We start from the raw sequence: 17,500 nt of genomic DNA, 5'->3' as shown, positions 1-17,500 counted from the left end.
AGCCTAACCTATTGTAAACAGATTTCCCTAACCTCACCCAGCCTAACCTATTGTAAACAGATTTCCCTAACCTCACTCAGCCTAACCTATTGTAAACAGATTTCCCTAACCTCACTCAGCCTAACCTATTGTAAACAGATTTCCCTAACCTCACTCAGCCTAACCTATTGTAAACAGATTTCCCTAACCTCACTCAGCCTAACCTATTGTAAACAGATTTCCCTAACCTCACTCAGCCTAACCTATTGTAAACAGATTTCCCTAACCTCACTCAGCCTAACCTATTGTAAACAGATTTCCCTAACCTCACTCAGCCTAACCTATTGTAAACAGATTTCCCTAACCTCACCCAGCCTAACCTATTGTAAACAGATTTCCCTAACCTCACTCAGCCTAACCTATTGTAAACAGATTTCCCTAACCTCACTCAGCCTAACCTATTGTAAACAGATTTCCCTAACCTCACCCAGCCTAACCTATTGTAAACAGATTTCCCTAACCTCACTCAGCCTAACCTATTGTAAACAGATTTCCCTAACCTCACTCAGCCTAACCTATTGTAAACAGATTTCCCTAACCTCACTCAGCCTAACCTATTGTAAACAGATTTCCCTAACCTCACTCAGCCTAACCTATTGTAAACAGATTTCCCTAACCTCACTCAGCCTAACCTATTGTTAACAGATTTCCCTAACCTCACTCAGCCTAACCTATTGTAAACAGATTTCCCTAACCTCACTCAGCCTAACCTATTGTAAACAGATTTCCCTAACCTCACTCAGCCTAACCTATTGTAAACAGATTTCCCTAACCTCACTCAGCCTAACCTATTGTAAACAGATTTCCCTAACCTCACTCAGCCTAACCTATTGTTAACAGATTTCCCTAACCTCACTCAGCCTAACCTATTGTAAACAGATTTCCCTAACCTCACTCAGCCTAACCTATTGTAAACAGATTTCCCTAACCTCACTCAGCCTAACCTATTGTAAACAGATTTCCCTAACCTCACTCAGCCTAACCTATTGTAAACAGATTTCCCTAACCTCACTCAGCCTAACCGTAAACAATGATTTCCTAACGTAATTCGACCCAAGAGTATGCAGGAGTCCAGAAAAAATATGAAAATGGAGCACAAATGGTGCAGACAGCCTCGTGCCGCACGGGGCCTCGACGACCCTGGTGGGACTCGTCGACACTAACAATCTGGTGTACCAGTTAGTGGAAATGTTGATGCCTGAGTCAATACAGCGGGCAGAGAGCAGATCACATTAACCCCCCACACATCTCAGATCAAGTGATGATGTGTCAGACGATTAAGGCAGTGTCTGGGATGCTCGCGGACGTAGGTTCGAATCCTCGTCACGGCCCTTGTGGATTTGTACGTTTCAGACCGTCCTGATCCGTGAACAAGTCGTGGATCACACGGCCTGTTGTGGGTCCAGGCCGGCTCAACATTTCACATGTGTACTCACCTAGTTGTGCTAGATAACCCAGACGTTGGTTATCTGTACTGCGTGTTAACGATCCAAGTAAATATTGAAGTGCAATAGCGCACTAATTAATGAAAATAATAACCGTCTATTTTGAAACCATAAGGAAAATAGAGTGAATATTTCGGTGCCAAACCGGGACCGTCTTCAGCAGTGAGCGAGAATGATGATTGATGATGATGATGATGATGATTAAGCCAAGCAAGAGGTGGCACGGGCATGAATATACAGAATGACGTTGTTGTTGTTGTTGTTTTAGATTTAGCTACTCAGAACAAAATGTCCATGATGTAGCACGGGCTATGGTGAGCCCGTAATTGAGTTGGGTTATTCGCGATAAAATTGTTACTGTGATATTTGGGTCAAAGTTTTAAATGGAGGTGGAGGTGGGGTTTCCTCCTTTTCTCCCTTTTCTTTTCCGCTTCTGCTTTAGCGCACTGATTGATTGATTGATGAAGATTAAGCCACCCAAAAGGTGGCACGGGCATGAATAGCCCGTAAGTGGTGGTCCTTTTGAGCCATTACCAGTATCTATAGATGATACTGGAGATGTGTGGAGGTGGGACTGCACCCTGCGTGACGGGACATGTCTCCCGTTTTTAGCGCGCTGGTTTTAGTCTTGTTTTAATAACATTATCTTGGTGGCGGATGGCGAAGCAGGATGATCACTAGTGAGTCCCATTCTTCAACTGCTTTTCTAAGACAGAATGTCAGTGTCAGCGAGAATAACGTTGTTCTGTTTTAGATTTAGCTACTCAAAACGAAGTGTCCATATAGCACGGGATATGGCGAGCCCGTAAAGAGAGAATAACACCTGTAGCTGCTTATATGGCGTCAAGACAGGTGTCCTGAGGGAAGGAGTAAGCACTGGGTAATAACCTTGTTACATAATCACTCACCAGACCTGGGGCCAGATTCACGAAAGCACTTACGCAAGCACTTACGAACGTGTACATCTTTCCTCAATCTTTGACGGCTTTGGTTACATTTATTAAACAGTTTACAAGCATGCAAACTTGCCAATCAACTGTTGTTATTGTTATAAACAGCCTCCTGGTGCTTCGGAGCTCATTAACTGTTTAATAATTGTAAACAAAGCCGCCAAAGATTGAGGAAAGATGTACACGTTCGTAAGTGCTTTCGTGAATCTGGCCCCTGGTAACTACCGGCCCCGAGGAGATTAAAATTTGGATTATTGTTGATAAAAAGTAGATGCTATTATTTTTCTTTTTGAAGTCACAGTGTTGGGGATAAATTATACAAAAATCCTCCCATATAATTTTGGGATGGTTCTCACTTGCACGTTTATATACAGTCGAGCTTTCTTGCTCATATCTTTACGGGCTATTCATGCCCGTGCCACCTTTTGAGTGGCTTAATCTTTATCATCAATCTGCTCATATCTAAGAGAGCTCGTGTTTGGTGACGCGGGTCTTTACATCCATGATTGTTTGGTCATAATAACCTTAGTTACAATCACCACAAGCAATCGTATAGACTCCGGCGCCCTCAGCTACTTGCTGGATACCTGGTTGATGGGGTTCCGGGAGATGATCTACTCCCCAAGCCCGGCCCGAGGCCAGGCTCGACTTGTGAGAGTTTGGTCCACCAGGCTGTTGCTTGGAGCGGCCCGCAGGCCCACATACCCACCACAGCCCGGTTGGTCCGGCACTGCTTGAAGGAAACAATCTAGTTTTCTCTTGAAAATGTCCACGGTTGTTCCGGCAATATTTCTTATACTCGCTGGGAGGACGTTGAACAACCGCGGACCTCTGATATTTATACAGTGTTCTCTGATTGTGCCTATGGCACCTCTGCTCTTCACTAGTTCTATATTGCATTTTCTTCCATATCGTTCACTCTAGTACGTTGTTATTTTACTTTTACTGTTATTCCTATTGATCTCATTTCATGGGCTATTATTACTCCATGGTTACACGTATCAAATGCCTTTACGAAGTCTGTTACAGCTCCATTTTGGTGTTCTTCTCATGCTGGCGTGATTATGTCACAGTGGTTGAGTAACTGTGACAGACGGGATAGGCTTCCCGCTGTAAATCCACGCTGACCTCAACCAGGTACAAAGGACCCCCGTTACCGAGGGTAGATACAGTAGGATACAGTAGGATACAGGAACTATTACATACGGTTATTCGTGCTGTCCGGCGCTTCCAGCGTGGACCGTCTTGCTAGCACCACATTCAATCTATACGAGCTATTAACATTCATAGAGAGGAACGTTTGGGCACTGGAAGTGTGGGTGTGGGGAGAGGGGGGAGTGGAGGCGGAGGGGAGGGAAGTAGCGGAGATGTGGAGGGCAGGATGTGTGTGAGAGAGGGGAAGGGCAGGAGGTAATGGCAGGATACAGCCACCAACGAAGGCAGGCAGCTGCCCCTCCACATCAGGCATGCTCTCCCCCCCCCTCCCCCGGGGGGGGTTAAGGGGAGGGCCATAAAGACGGGATGGGGGTCGAACCCCGGCTCCAAGGCCTACACCACCACCAGCTACATGGAGCCCCACAATGCGTAATTCCTTGACGAAATGATCAGAAATTCCTTCCCCGCTCTTAACAAAGAATCTTAAAATCTTGAGTGTCTTAAAAAGACACTCAAACAGGCTCTCAGAACATCTGTACTCGCCTAGTTGTGCTTGCGGGGGTTGAGCTCTGGCTCTTTGGTCCCGCCTCTCAACTGTCAATCAACTGGTGTACAGGTTCCTGAGCCTATTGGGCTCTATCATATCTACAGTTGAAACTGTGTATGGAGTCAGCCTCCACCACATCACTGCCTAATGCATTCCATTAGAATCCATTAGGTAACGTGTCTCGATCGAAGCATCGAGAATATGTATATATGAATGCTACACAGTATTCATCTATGGACATCCATATATGGTGAAACACATGTGAAGAACCTCTCACACACTCACAGCTCTCTGACAAGAGGGAGCCAGCTTAGCTTAGCTGCCAACACCCACACATGGTATCAGCAAGGCGGACAGCCCGCCTGCTATCATAACATGGTGTCAGCAAGGCGGACAGCCCGCCTGCTATCATAACATGGTGTCAGCAAGGCGGACAGCCCGCCTGCTATCATAACATGGTGTCAGCAAGGCGGACAGCCCGCCTGCTATCATAACTCACACTATATTTCCAATTTTTTCAACTTTCCCTTCACCTGTGCCTCTCCAGCCTCTCCCCCCCCCCCACACATAGTCTACATATGATGACAACTATTGATATAGGAGCGGTTCTTAGCGCGCTCAGGCAGCCAGTCCACACAATCCATCCTCTCGCATAAGCTGGTTGATACCTGGTTGATGGGGTTCTGGGAGTTCTTCTACTCCCCAAGCCCGGCCCGAGGCCAGGCTTGACTTGTGAGAGTTTGGTCCACCAGGCTGTTGCTTGGAGCGGCCTGCAGGCCCACATATAGTCGGAACTGCCTGCAGAAACTTACCAAATTGTCTATTGGACAACTTGACAAGTTAAATTTGATATTTGTCACGGAGAAATTGGCTCACGCCTTCAGCAACCAGGCGGCCTGGTCAGAGACCGGGCCGCGGAGACATTGATCCCCGGAAGGACCTCAAGGTAGCCTCTAGAGTAAGCGAGGTTTGTTAACCTGGAGCTTCTTAGCCCGAGCGTCAACAGACCTTCAACTCCCCCACATTAAAGTGGATATGCCGATATGCGGACTGCTGGACACACAGCCTACTTGATCCGCACGCACTTCTCGCTAAACATACCGAGTGTGTGGGCCTCACTGACGCAAACACCTCACTACACAACATATATACATTTGCTTCTCTCCGCCGTAGACAGGATTGGATCATGCAAAAAAATTTATCAAGCAATTACCCAGCCACTTACGAAACCTCTACATCTTTCCTCAATCATGGCGGCGGTGTTTACATATAGTAAACAGTTTACCAGCTTGTAAACTCCACAACCCAAGGTTGTTATTGTTATAAACAACCTCGTAGCGCTTCGGTGCTCATAACCTGTTTATGTAAACACAGCCGCCATGATTGATTAGGTAAAGATGTAAAGGTTTCGTGGACATTTTAGTAATTGATGAGCTGTGGTCTCGGAGCTGTGGTAACCACCAGGGGAGGCTAGCCACCCACCAGGGGAGGCTGGCCACCCACCAGGGGAGGCTAGCCACCCACCAGGGGAGGCTAGCCACCCACCAGGGGAGGCTAGCCACCCACCAGGGGAGGCTGGCCACACACCAGACACCCACCAGGGGAGGCTGGCCACACACCAGACACCCACCAGGGGAGGCTGGCCACACACCAGACACCCACCAGGGGAGGCTGGCCACACACCAGACACCCACCAGGGGAGGCTGGCCACACACCAGACACCCACCAGGGGAGGCTGGCCACACACCAGACACCCACCAGGGGGAGGCTGGCCACACACCAGACACCCACCAGGGGGAGGCTGGCCACACACCAGACACCCACCAGGGGAGGCTGGCCACACACCAGACACCCACCAGGGGAGGCTGGCTACACACCAGACACCCACCAGGGGAGGCTGGCCACACACCAGACACCCACCAGGGGAGGCTGGCCACACACCAGACACCCACCAGGGGAGGCTGGCTACAGACCAGACACCCACCAGGGGAGGCTGGCCACACACCCACCAGGGGGAGGCTGGCCACACACCAGACACCCACCAGGGGAGGCTGGCCACACACCAGACACCCACCAGGGGAGGCTGGCTACAGACCAGACACCGTGGACACAGAACAACCCTGGAAATACTCAACAGGTAACCCAAGACCTACCAGACCTGGAAGACGAGGCGTTCCTCCAGTGTGTGTGAACGCCTGGCCTCACCTGGCACCGGTTCCCAACCCTCAACTTTAACACAACATAATTGATCAACGGGACAGAGGAAAACCTTCCCCCCAGCCGCCCGTGTGGAGGCGGCAGCCCGCCAACTTGTCCTCCCAACTAATACTCAACAATTTTTTAACAGAATCAACCGAAGCGTTAAAAATGCGACGAATTTGTAAGAAAAAAACCAAAGCAACGTATTATTAACATTTTCTATGCCTGGGCCTCGATAGGTGACCTGGAATGGGTTCCCAGAGTTGATCTACTCCCTACGCCTGACATGGGGCCAGTCTTGCCTTCTGAGAACTTGATACCTGGTTGATGGGGTTCTGGGAGTTGTTCTACTCCCCAAGCCCGGCCCGAGGCCAGGCTTGACTTGTGAGAGTTTGGTCCACCAGGCTGTTGCTTGGAGCGGCCCGCAGGCCCACATATACCTGGTTGATGGGGTTCTGGGAGTTGTTCTACTCCCCAAGCCCGGCCCGAGGCCAGGCTTGACTTGTGAGAGTTTGGTCCACCAGGCTGTTGCTTGGTCTCGTGGGATATCCCATGGGATGTCTGAAAATTCCATTCACCTGGGCTCTAGCAAGCTCGAACCCTGAACCCCGCGGGTGAGAGCCCGGAGCTCACTTGGAGCTTGGAGTGCGGCGAAGGTTTTAGACGTGTGTAAATATGGGCCAGTGACCACCAACCACCAAGCCTGGTCAGAAATATTGATCCCTAAAGATCAACAACAGGAAGAGCAACAATTAAAACAGGTGGTCTGCTACCTGTTGCATGAACCTTTCCAATTGTTTTAGTTGAAAAAGTCCACCTGAATAGCCGTAGACCTCTGATTTCATATTGATCTATGATTGTACCTATGGCACCTCTACTCTTCACTGGACCTCTGTTGTTCAGTGTTCTCTGATTGTGTCTATGGCACCTCTACTCCTCACTGGACCTCTGTTGTTCAGTGTTCTCCGATTGTGTCTATGGCACCTCTACTCCTCACTGGACCTCTGTTGTTCAGTGTTCTCTGATTGTGTCTATGGCACCTCTACTCCTCACTGGACCTCTGTTGTTCAGTGTTCTCCGATTGTACCTATGGCACCTCTACTCCTCATTGGTTCTATTCTGCATTTCCTTCCGTACCTTTCGCTCCAGTATGTTGTTATTCTACTGTGTAAACTTGGGACCTGGCCCTCCAGTATCTTCCATGTATATATTATTTGATACCTTTCTCGTCTCCTTGCCAAAGAGAACATTTTGAGAGCTTTGAGACGGTCCCAATAGTTTAGATGTTTTATCGTGTCTATGCGTGCCGTATATGTTCTCTGTATTCCCTCTATATCCCAACGTTCTCCTGCTCTGTAGGGGAAAGCGAGTACCGAACAGTACTCCTAGTACTCTCCTAGAGGCGAGAAAGTACCAGTGATTTGAAAAATATGAGGAGTGTAGTGACTTCCGCGGAGTTTAAGGTTCTCAATCCTTCCTCTCACTTCCCTGGCTCATGTTATGTTGGCTTTGTGAGGTGGATTGTTGGCTTTGTCTGGTGGATTGTTGGCTTTGTCTGGTGGATTGTTGGCTTTGTCTGGTGGATTGTTGGCTTTATGTTGGCTTTGTAAGGCGGATTCGTTGGATACGCCTGTTTCTGGCTACGCTCAAATTGACTTTTTTCCGGAATGGCAAAAAAGGGGGGTTGGATGCCCCCTTACCAGTCACTCATCCCCCCCCCCCGCCACCACCCCCACACTGCTACCATTCTACCCCCACTTCCCAGGGACCGTCAGGGGATGGGGGGGGGGTGTCCCCGGCACTGGCAACAATGCCAAAGTGTTGAGGACGAGATTCACCCTGTGGGTGTGTGAAGGGGGGGGGGGCTGGGGCCTACACCACCCACTACACCCCTTCTACCCAACATCCATTACAACCCCTCCCCCCCTGCCCCCCCCCACCTCCCATTTTACATAACCGAGCAAATATAGCGGCGGCCAGGAGGATGGAGGATATAGGATTATGAGAATGTTTATATCCAGGGACCCTACAGCAATGCTAATACTATTTACATCACTGGTGCTGTCCCGTCTCGAGGTCCAAATGGTTATCTTGTGATAGTTCCGCGGGGATCAACGTCCCCGCGGCCCGGTCTCTGACCTGGCCTGACCTGGTTCATGGTCAACCAGCTCAACAACACTTCAAAGACCAATTTTGATAAACTGCCTAAAGCTTTGACTCGTAAGAGGTAACTTAGGAATTTCCACCCAAGCGTATTCATATAACCAACTAACCTACGCTTGAAACCATCATGTGATCCAACGTCAATTTTGTGCTACCCGGAAATGTGTGGCACAAATCAACACATATCTCCAAACCAGTATTTACCCAGGTCTTTCATGAATCCAATCTAATACAATTTATATCCATTGTTTCGTGTTCGCATTTCCACAACAAAAAAGAAATACTTGATAAGTTTTGTAATAAATGTAACTTTTTTTTTGGGGGGGGTGGGGGGGGGGGGGGCCTCATTTTGTTTTCCTATACGGGGTAGTGGTGAGCACTGTCAACTCTTGACCGAATGGTCCCGGGTTCGATTACCACACAGGGCGAGACGTTTAGGGGATGTTTCCTTACCTCAGATGCCCCTGTTCACCCTAGCAGAACACAGGTACTCCCTATAAATAGGCAGCCGTCGTGGGGGGGGGGGGAGGTCCGAGACTTGGTGTCCCAGACACTTGGTAAAGCAAAACACGTCTCGAGTCCGCTTTTCACTGTGATTACTCGAGGGTATGTGCCTTTCCGGAGCTTTGTTTATTATTGATATTAAGGTGAATTATTCTGGGGGATGGGGGATGGTGGTGTGAGCGATACATTAATTACCCCCGTGGTGCCGGGGGGGTCTGGGGGAGACTAGCAGCAGGAAGGTTGGCTGGGGTGACGGGTGGTATGCGGGGACACACACCTGGGGGGGGGGAGTAAAGAGGAAGGAGAGGCATAGGTGAAGGGAAGTATAGAAGTGGGAAATACAGTGAGAGGTATGAAAGCAGGCGGGCTGTCCGCCTTGCTGACACGATGTTATGATAGCAGGCGGGCTGTCCGCCTTGCTGACACGATGTTATGATAGCAGGCGGGCTGTCCGCCTTGCTGACACGATGTTATGATAGCAGGCGGGCTGTCCGCCTTGCTGACACCATGTGTGGGTGTTGACAGCTAAGCTAAGCTGGCTCCCTCTTGTCAGGGAGCTGTGAGTGTGTGAGAGGTTCTTCACATGTGTTTCACCATATATGGATGTCTATAGATGAATACTGTGTAGCATTCATATATACACACTCCGATGCTTCCACACATGTTGTTCTGTTTAAGGCTCTTTATTTTATTATTATTATTTATCGAGTTGTCATACATACACATATATACATACATATATACACACACACACATATCCATATACACACCTATACACATATACACGTACGTACACACATACATACACACAGACATACTCAAGTTTTCAATTATGGGGGAAGGATATCTGGTCAGTATTTCATCTGGGAATTATATACTATGGGGCGGGGTTTTCATCTAGTGAATCGCGGCTCTTGGGCCACCAGCTGTGGGAGCGGGGCGTCTCATCTTGGAGTAATCTTTCTAACATTGGGTCTTCTAACATTTCGATGGTGTTCCACACCCTGATGGCTTGGTGCTGCAGTCTGATGTTTAGTGGCTGAATGTTCAGGAGTTCATGGAGCTCCTGGATTGTCTGATCATATGGTGGACGGTGTTTTTCTGCTCTCCTTAGCGCCTTAATTTGCACTGCTTGCAGTTTCTGCATGTTAGTTTTCTTTATGGTGTGTAGTGGTACTGGGGGATATTCTAGATGCGGCCGAACTAGAGCCTTATATAGGTGGATCTGAATGTTTGTACTGAGGCTTCGGAATCTCCTCAATTTTCCTAATGCTGCTTTGGCTTTGTTTAGTCGGTCCCTTACATGAGTTTGTATCCCTGTTCTATTTATCATAAGTCCCAGTATTCTGCCTACCTCCGCATATTGGATCGCCTGGTTGTCAAGGATGATGGGGTCCGGGTTTCTTTTCGCAATGTGTATTATTTGGAACTTTTGTTTGTTGGTGCTAATTTTCCATTGCTTCTCAAAGTTGTTTATGAGTTCAATTGCTGCCTTGGTCTTGTCGGCTAGTAGCGGCTTTGATGGTCCCGGTTGGCATATTATTTGGGTAACATCATCAGCGTATGTGATGTATTCTCCATGTTGGGGTTGGGGTAGGTCAGCTGTATATATGTTGAATAGAGTGGGGGAGAGGCAGCTTCCTTGTGGTACTCCACTTTTCAGTTCTATTACGTCACCCAAGTAGCTGCCGATATTAAGCCTAGCAGTTCTGTTGTCTATAAAGCTGCAGAGAGTAGCAGTAAATCTCTCAGGAAGTCCTAACTCAGATATCTTATATTTTAGGCCTGTGTGCCACACTTTGTCGAAGGCTTTCGAGACGTCTCTAAGCACTATATTACACTGATCTTTTTTCGACACTGCGTTGGCTATATGCTCGTAGATCAGGGCCATAGCTGTATGGGCCCCTCTGCTATATGCTGGTAGATCAGGGCTATAGCTGTATGGGCCCCTCTGCGGTTTCTAAACCCATGCTGCCTGGTGTTATACTTCCCTTCCTCTTCCATGTACTTCACAAGTCTCTGATTGATACCTGGTTGATCTCTGATTTATTATTTTTTCGAATATTTTACTTGGTACTTCGAGGAGGGAAATTAGCCTGTAATTTTCAGTTTGGGTTGGGGGTTTACCTGGCTTGGAGATTAATCTTATTGTGGCATTCTTGAAGTATGTGGGGAATAGTCCAGATGCAAGAGCTGCATTTAAGATACATGTGTATTGATGGAGTGCAATCACTGGTAGGTTGGATAATACCATCTTATTTATCTTGCTGTTGCCCGGCGCCTTGTTCTGGAAACCCATAATCGTTTTATGGACCTCTGCAATGGTTATGTGTTTCATAAGGTGGTAGTCATCGCGTATGTTGTTAAGGTCTATTACGTCGCCTCCCCCACCCCCCGTCTAAGACTGGACGGGGGGGGGGAAGGGCCAGGAAGGGGAGGGGGGGTCCTGGAACGGGGGGGGGGAAAGCAATGGCGTGAATACCTGAGAGGTCTCCCCTGACGAGCGCCAGTAAATAATTACACACTAGGGGGGTTGGACCTGATAGTTTTCCTGGTCACATTGCCAGAATTTTTCCCCCCTAGCTCCACGTACTCTCCTAGTTGTGCTTGTGGGGGTTGAGCTCTGGCTCTTTGGTCCCGCCTCTCAACTATCACTCAACTGGTGTACAGGTTCCTGAGCCTATTGGGCTCTATCATATCTACACTTGAAACTGTGTATGGAGTCAGCCTCCACCACATCACTGCCTAATGCATTTCAACTGCTAACTACTCAGGACGCTGGATACTCAGTTTTCTGTCGAACAGAACAGAGAGAGTAACAGTCAACCATATAAAATCGAGTCCAAGTGCAATAATAAGCTCCGTACCTCAAGGTACAGTCCTTGCACCACTGCTGTTCCTTATTCTCATATCAGATATAGACTCAAATACAAGGCACAGCTTCGTGTCATCCTTTGCAGATGACACAAAAATCAGCATGAAAATTACCTCCGCTGAAGACGTTGAAAACTAAAAACAGATATTAATAAAGTTTTCGACTGGGCAGCAGAAAATAACATGATGTTTAACAGTGATAAATTCCACGGTACTCAGATACGGTAAAAATGAGGACCTTAAACACAGGGTACAAAACACAATCGAATCTGCCCATAGTAGGAAAGCAACATGTCAAGGATTTGGGAATAATGATGTCTGACGACCTAACGTTTAGGGAGCATAACCAAGCAAATACTGTGACAGCCAGAAAAATGATCGGATGGATTACGAGAACTTTCAAATCCAGGGATCCCATCACAATGGTTGTCCTCTTCAAGTCACTGGTGTTGTCCCGTCTCGAGTACTGCTCAGTACTCACTTCCCCCTTCAGAGCAGGAGAGATTGCTGAAATAGAGGGAATACAGAGAACATATACGGCACGCATAGACGAGATAAAGCACCTAAATTATTGGGATCGTCTCGAAGCTCTCCAAATGTACTCACTAGAAAGGAGACGAGAGAGATACCAAGTAATATACACCTGGAAAATACTGTAGGGCCAGGTACCAAATCTGCACAGTAAAATAACAACGTACTGATACCTGGTTGATGGGGTTCTGGGAGTTGTTCTACTGCCCAAGCCCGGCCCGAGGCCAGGCTTGACTTGTGAGAGTTTGGTCCACCAGGCTGTTGCTTGGAGCGGCCCGCAGGCCCACATATACCTGGTTGATGGGGTTCTGGGAGTTGTTCTACTCCCCAAGCCCGGCCCGAGGCCAGGCTTGACTTGTGAGAGTTTGGTCCACCAGGCTGTTGCTTGGAGCGGCCCGCAGGCCCACATATACCTGGTTGATGGGGTTCTGGGAGTTGTTCTACTCCCCAAGCCCGGCCCGAGGCCAGGCTTGACATGTGAGAGTTTGGTCCACCAGGCTGTTGCTTGGAGCGGCCCGCAGGCCCACATATACCTGGTTGATGGGGTTCTGGGAGTTGTTCTACTCCCCAAGCCCGGCCCGAGGCCAGGCTTGACTTGTGAGAGTTTGGTCCACCAGGCTGTTGCTTGGAGCGGCCCGCAGGCCCACATATACCTGGTTGATGGGGTTCTGGGAGTTGTTCTACTCCCCAAGCCCGGCCCGAGGCCAGGCTTGACTTGTGAGAGTTTGGTCCACCAGGCTGTTGCTTGGAGCGGCCCGCAGGCCCACATATACCTGGTTGATGGGGTTCTGGGAGTTGTTCTACTCCCCAAGCCCGGCCCGAGGCCAGGCTTGACTTGTGAGAGTTTGGTCCACCAGGCTGTTGCTTGGAGCGGCCCGCAGGCCCACATATACCTGGTTGATGGGGTTCTGGGAGTTGTTCTACTCCCCAAGCCCGGCCCGAGGCCAGGCTTGACTTGTGAGAGTTTGGTCCACCAGGCTGTTGCTTGGAGCGGCCCGCAGGCCCACATATACCTGGTTGATGGGGTTCTGGGAGTTGTTCTACTCCCCAAGCCCGGCCCGAGGCCAGGCTTGACTTGTGAGAGTTTGGTCCACCAGGCTGTTGCTTGGAGCGGCCCGCAGGCCCACATATACCTGGTTGATGGGGTTCTGGGAGTTCTTCTACTCCCCAAGCCCGGCCCGAGGCCAGGCTTGACTTGTGAGAGTTTGGTCCACCAGGCTGTTGCTTGGAGCGGCCCGCAGGCCCACATATACCTGGTTGATGGGGTTCTGGGAGTTGTTCTACTGCCCAAGCCCGGCCCGAGGCCAGGCTTGACTTGTGAGAGTTTGGTCCACCAGGCTGTTGCTTGGAGCGGCCCGCAGGCCCACATATACCTGGTTGATGGGGTTCTGGGAGTTGTTCTACTGCCCAAGCCCGGCCCGAGGCCAGGCTTGACTTGTGAGAGTTTGGTCCACCAGGCTGTTGCTTGGAGCGGCCCGCAGGCCCACATATACCTGGTTGATGGGGTTCTGGGAGTTGTTCTACTGCCCAAGCCTGGCCCGAGGCCAGGCTTGACTTGTGAGAGTTTGGTCCACCAGGCTGTTGCTTGGAGCGGCCCGCAGGCCCACATATCCAGGCATATCCAGATGAGAAAAAGTACTAGAGCAAGCACAGTACCCTGGGGGACTGAGATCTTCACGGTTGATGGACCGGATTTTATTTTGTTGACTATTACACATTGGGTTCTGTTAGTCAGGAAATTGTAGATCCATCTGCCTATTTTTCCGGCAATTCCCTTTGAACGCATTTTATGAGCAATAACACCATGGTCACATTTGTCGAAGGCTTTTGCGAAATCTGTGTAAATTACATCAGCGTTTTGTTTGTCTTCCATAGCATCTAATGCCATATCATAGTGGTCCAGCAACTGCGACAAGCAAGAGCGCCCTGTTCTGAAACCATGTTGTCCGGGGTTATGGAGATGCTGTGATTCCATGTATTTTGAGATCTTACTACTTAGCACTTTCTCAAAGATTTTTATGATGTGCGATGTTAGTGCTATCGGTCCGTAATTTTTTGCCTCTGTCTTAGTTCCTCCTTTATGGAGGATGACGTTCCGTCTTTTGAACGTTCCGTCTTTTGAACGTTCCTTCTCCCTTTCGCAGGGACCCGATACTAGATGTTGTTTTTGATCTTGTCAAAATATTCTTGGAACTCCACAGAGTGTGTGGAGCGAGCTGTCCACGATGGTAACGACCATTGTGACCTGGACACAATGGTCGTTACGTGTACTAGGAATTAGAAGAGGTCCACGGTTGTTCAACGTCCTCCCAACCAGTATAAGAAATTCATATTGCCGGAACAACCGTGGACAACTTTAAGAGAAAACTAGATAGTTTCCTCCAAGGAGTGCCGGACCAACCGGGCTGTGGTGGGTATGTGGGCCTGCGGGCCGCTCCAAGCAACAGCCTGGTGGACCAAACTCTCACAAGTCAAGCCTGGCCTCGGGCCGGGCTTGGGGAGTAGAAGAACTCCCAGAACCCCATCAACCAGGTATATGTGGGCCTGCGGGCCGCTCCAAGCAACAGCCTGGTGGACCAAACTCTCACAAGTCAAGCCTGGCCTCGGGCCGGGCTTGGGGAGTAGAACAACTCCCAGAACCCCATCAACCAGGTATATGTGGGCCTGCGGGCCGCTCCAAGCAACAGCCTGGTGGACCAAACTCTCACAAGTCAAGCCTGGCCTCGGGCCGGGCTTGGGGAGTAGAACAACTCCCAGAACCCCATCAACCAGGTATATGTGGGCCTGCGGGCCGCTCCAAGCAACAGCCTGGTGGACCAAACTCTCACAAGTCAAGCCTGGCCTCGGGCCGGGCTTGGGGAGTAGAAGAACTCCCAGAACCCCATCAAGCAGGCCCCTACCCACCCCGTCGCTAAGGCTGATCACATAATCCAATTCCGCCCCTTCCTGTGCCAGTTAAGTCCACTACGGGCTCACCATAGCCCGTGCTACTTGTAACTTTTTGTTCAAAGTAGCTGAATCTACAACAACACACTAATCCCCAGCTGCGAAAAAAGTATAGATCTTGTGGCACCTTAACAAAACAATAGTTAGCCACGTTTAAGCACAATTATTCACGTAGATTTTTGGCTGTTTACATCTCTCTTCCCGTCCACAGTAAGACAAACTGGAGGGGATAAGGCTCTGTGGTTCAAGAAAAACTACTTACTCCTAAAAGATGAAACACAATCTTCATACCCAAAACGTAAAGAAAAAAGCAGGTGAATGCGGAGAGCAATAATACATGAGGCAAGAGTTGAGGGAATAGATATACGTGATAAGAATAGATAACCCAGGTAGACGTAACCAGTCACTCGACCCAATACAACGACACACTAACCTATGTTCAGTGGAGGGCTGACTGTTGTGGAGAATGGAAGAGCTGTGGGGGAGAAACTGTGGTGAGTTATTGTGCACTTGTCACTCCTCAGTACCTGTTGATCCTCACAACCCATTAATTAGTGGTCACAACCCACAATTAGTGTTCATAATACCCAGTTAACTATGATGCCTTGTTTAGGACTAAACACAATTACAGGAAAAACATTTGCAATTCAGAGGATTGGAGAGGACCGAGTCACTCAGAGTGACAAAGAACTGTGTGAAGAGCTCATAAGGTTGTTTCAGGAGGTCTTCACAATAGAGCATGGAAAAGTTCCTGACCTCGGGGAATTGAGCCAAACCAAGGAACACTGGAGGACTATGAAATAACTAGAGATTAAGTACAAAAACCACCTGTTGGCGTTAGACCCAACTAAAGCCATGAGACCAGACGAGATATCAACAGGGATACTAAGAGAAGGAGCGGAAGCCTTGTGCCGACCACTTACTATGATATAGGTCACTTTAAACAGGAGAACTGCCAGAGAGTTCAAAGACAGCCAGTGTTGTGTCAATATACAATAAGGGAAACAGACGGAAGGCATTAAACTACAGGCCTGTGTACCTTACTTGCACACCATACAAGGTGATTGAAGAAACTATCACAAGAAAGAGCATAGTCTCAGGAAAGACGGGACTTCGTAACACCAACATGGTTTCAGAGACAGGAAATCTTGCTTCACAAACCTGACTAGGTATGGGCTTCTGGAGCTGCATACTCCAGGATTGGTTTGACGTATGTGGTATACACAACCCATCCTCCGAATTGACAGTATGATTTAATACTAAGTGTAATAAGTACATTTCCTTACTGTCATACATAGTATATAATTGCACTTATGGGGCTGTTACATTTACCCTCCCCATTTATTCTCCTCGTTTTCTGTTAAGACACTTAAAAATTTAGGATGAAGTTTTCGAGTTCAATGCGCTATACATAAGTTTTAAATATCAGGAATTTCCTTTTCAGTTTTATTAAACAATAGAGATTTTATACAAAATTTAAATATAACTTGAGTTACTTTACAATTTATTGATATGTTTTAGTTTTGTTTTATTAGTTTCAATATAGCTATAGGTTAAGTACTAATTGTAATTAAGACGCAATAAAATGCCTATCTTCAAACATTAAGACGGTTAGGTGAGGTCGTGGCTTTCTATTCGACTTTTCAGGTAAACTCAAATATTCAAAATATATTTGACAGTACGATTTAATACTAAGTGAAGACAAGTAAAATTCCTGCCTGTTATAACAGTACATAATTGCACTTATTTGTGCTGTTACATTTACCGCCCCATTTTTGAAGGACGGGCTGGGTATACAAAGTACTGAATGATTTCTTACACAAGTCTCTAAAGGTAGTTTCAATGCTGGCCAACTGAGCATATGCCGCTGATGATATCCTTTTCATGTGGGCTTTAGGGGACAGGTCTGGAGATGTCAACCCCCAGATCTTTCTCTCCTCCTGATTCTTGAGGGATTTCTTCTCCCAAATGGTACCTTGTAACTAGCCTCTGCTCCCTACACGTATTTTCATTACTTTACACTTTCTTGAGTTAAACTCCAGTAGCCATTTAGTGGACCATTACTCAAATTTGCCCAGGTCATCTTTTAGTCTCTGGTGTCCTCCTCTCTTAACCCATCTCATAATTTTGGCGTCGTCAGCAAACAT

General features: G+C 48.2%; 1 protein-coding gene across 2 annotated transcripts in view; it reads right to left on the bottom strand.

The window, feature by feature from the left end:
• Nucleotides 1-17,500, bottom strand: part of LOC138366257 (uncharacterized) — a 111,426-nt gene that overhangs the window by 31,692 nt on the left and 62,234 nt on the right. Inside the window, exon 2 of one of the 2 annotated variants that reach the window (XM_069327221.1) lies at nucleotides 15,787-15,828. The exons of the other annotated variant lie outside the window; for it this stretch is intronic. Within the exon in view, the coding sequence (XP_069183322.1) occupies nucleotides 15,787-15,828 (42 nt within the window). The remainder of the gene's footprint in view (nucleotides 1-15,786; nucleotides 15,829-17,500) is intronic. 2 annotated transcript variants of the gene reach the window in all.

Source organism: Procambarus clarkii, chromosome 19, assembly GCF_040958095.1.
Source record: "Procambarus clarkii isolate CNS0578487 chromosome 19, FALCON_Pclarkii_2.0, whole genome shotgun sequence".
NCBI classification, from domain to species: domain Eukaryota; kingdom Metazoa; phylum Arthropoda; class Malacostraca; order Decapoda; family Cambaridae; genus Procambarus; species Procambarus clarkii.
Note: the sequence above shows the minus strand (reverse complement) of the source record. Positions and strands in the feature narration are given on the sequence as shown.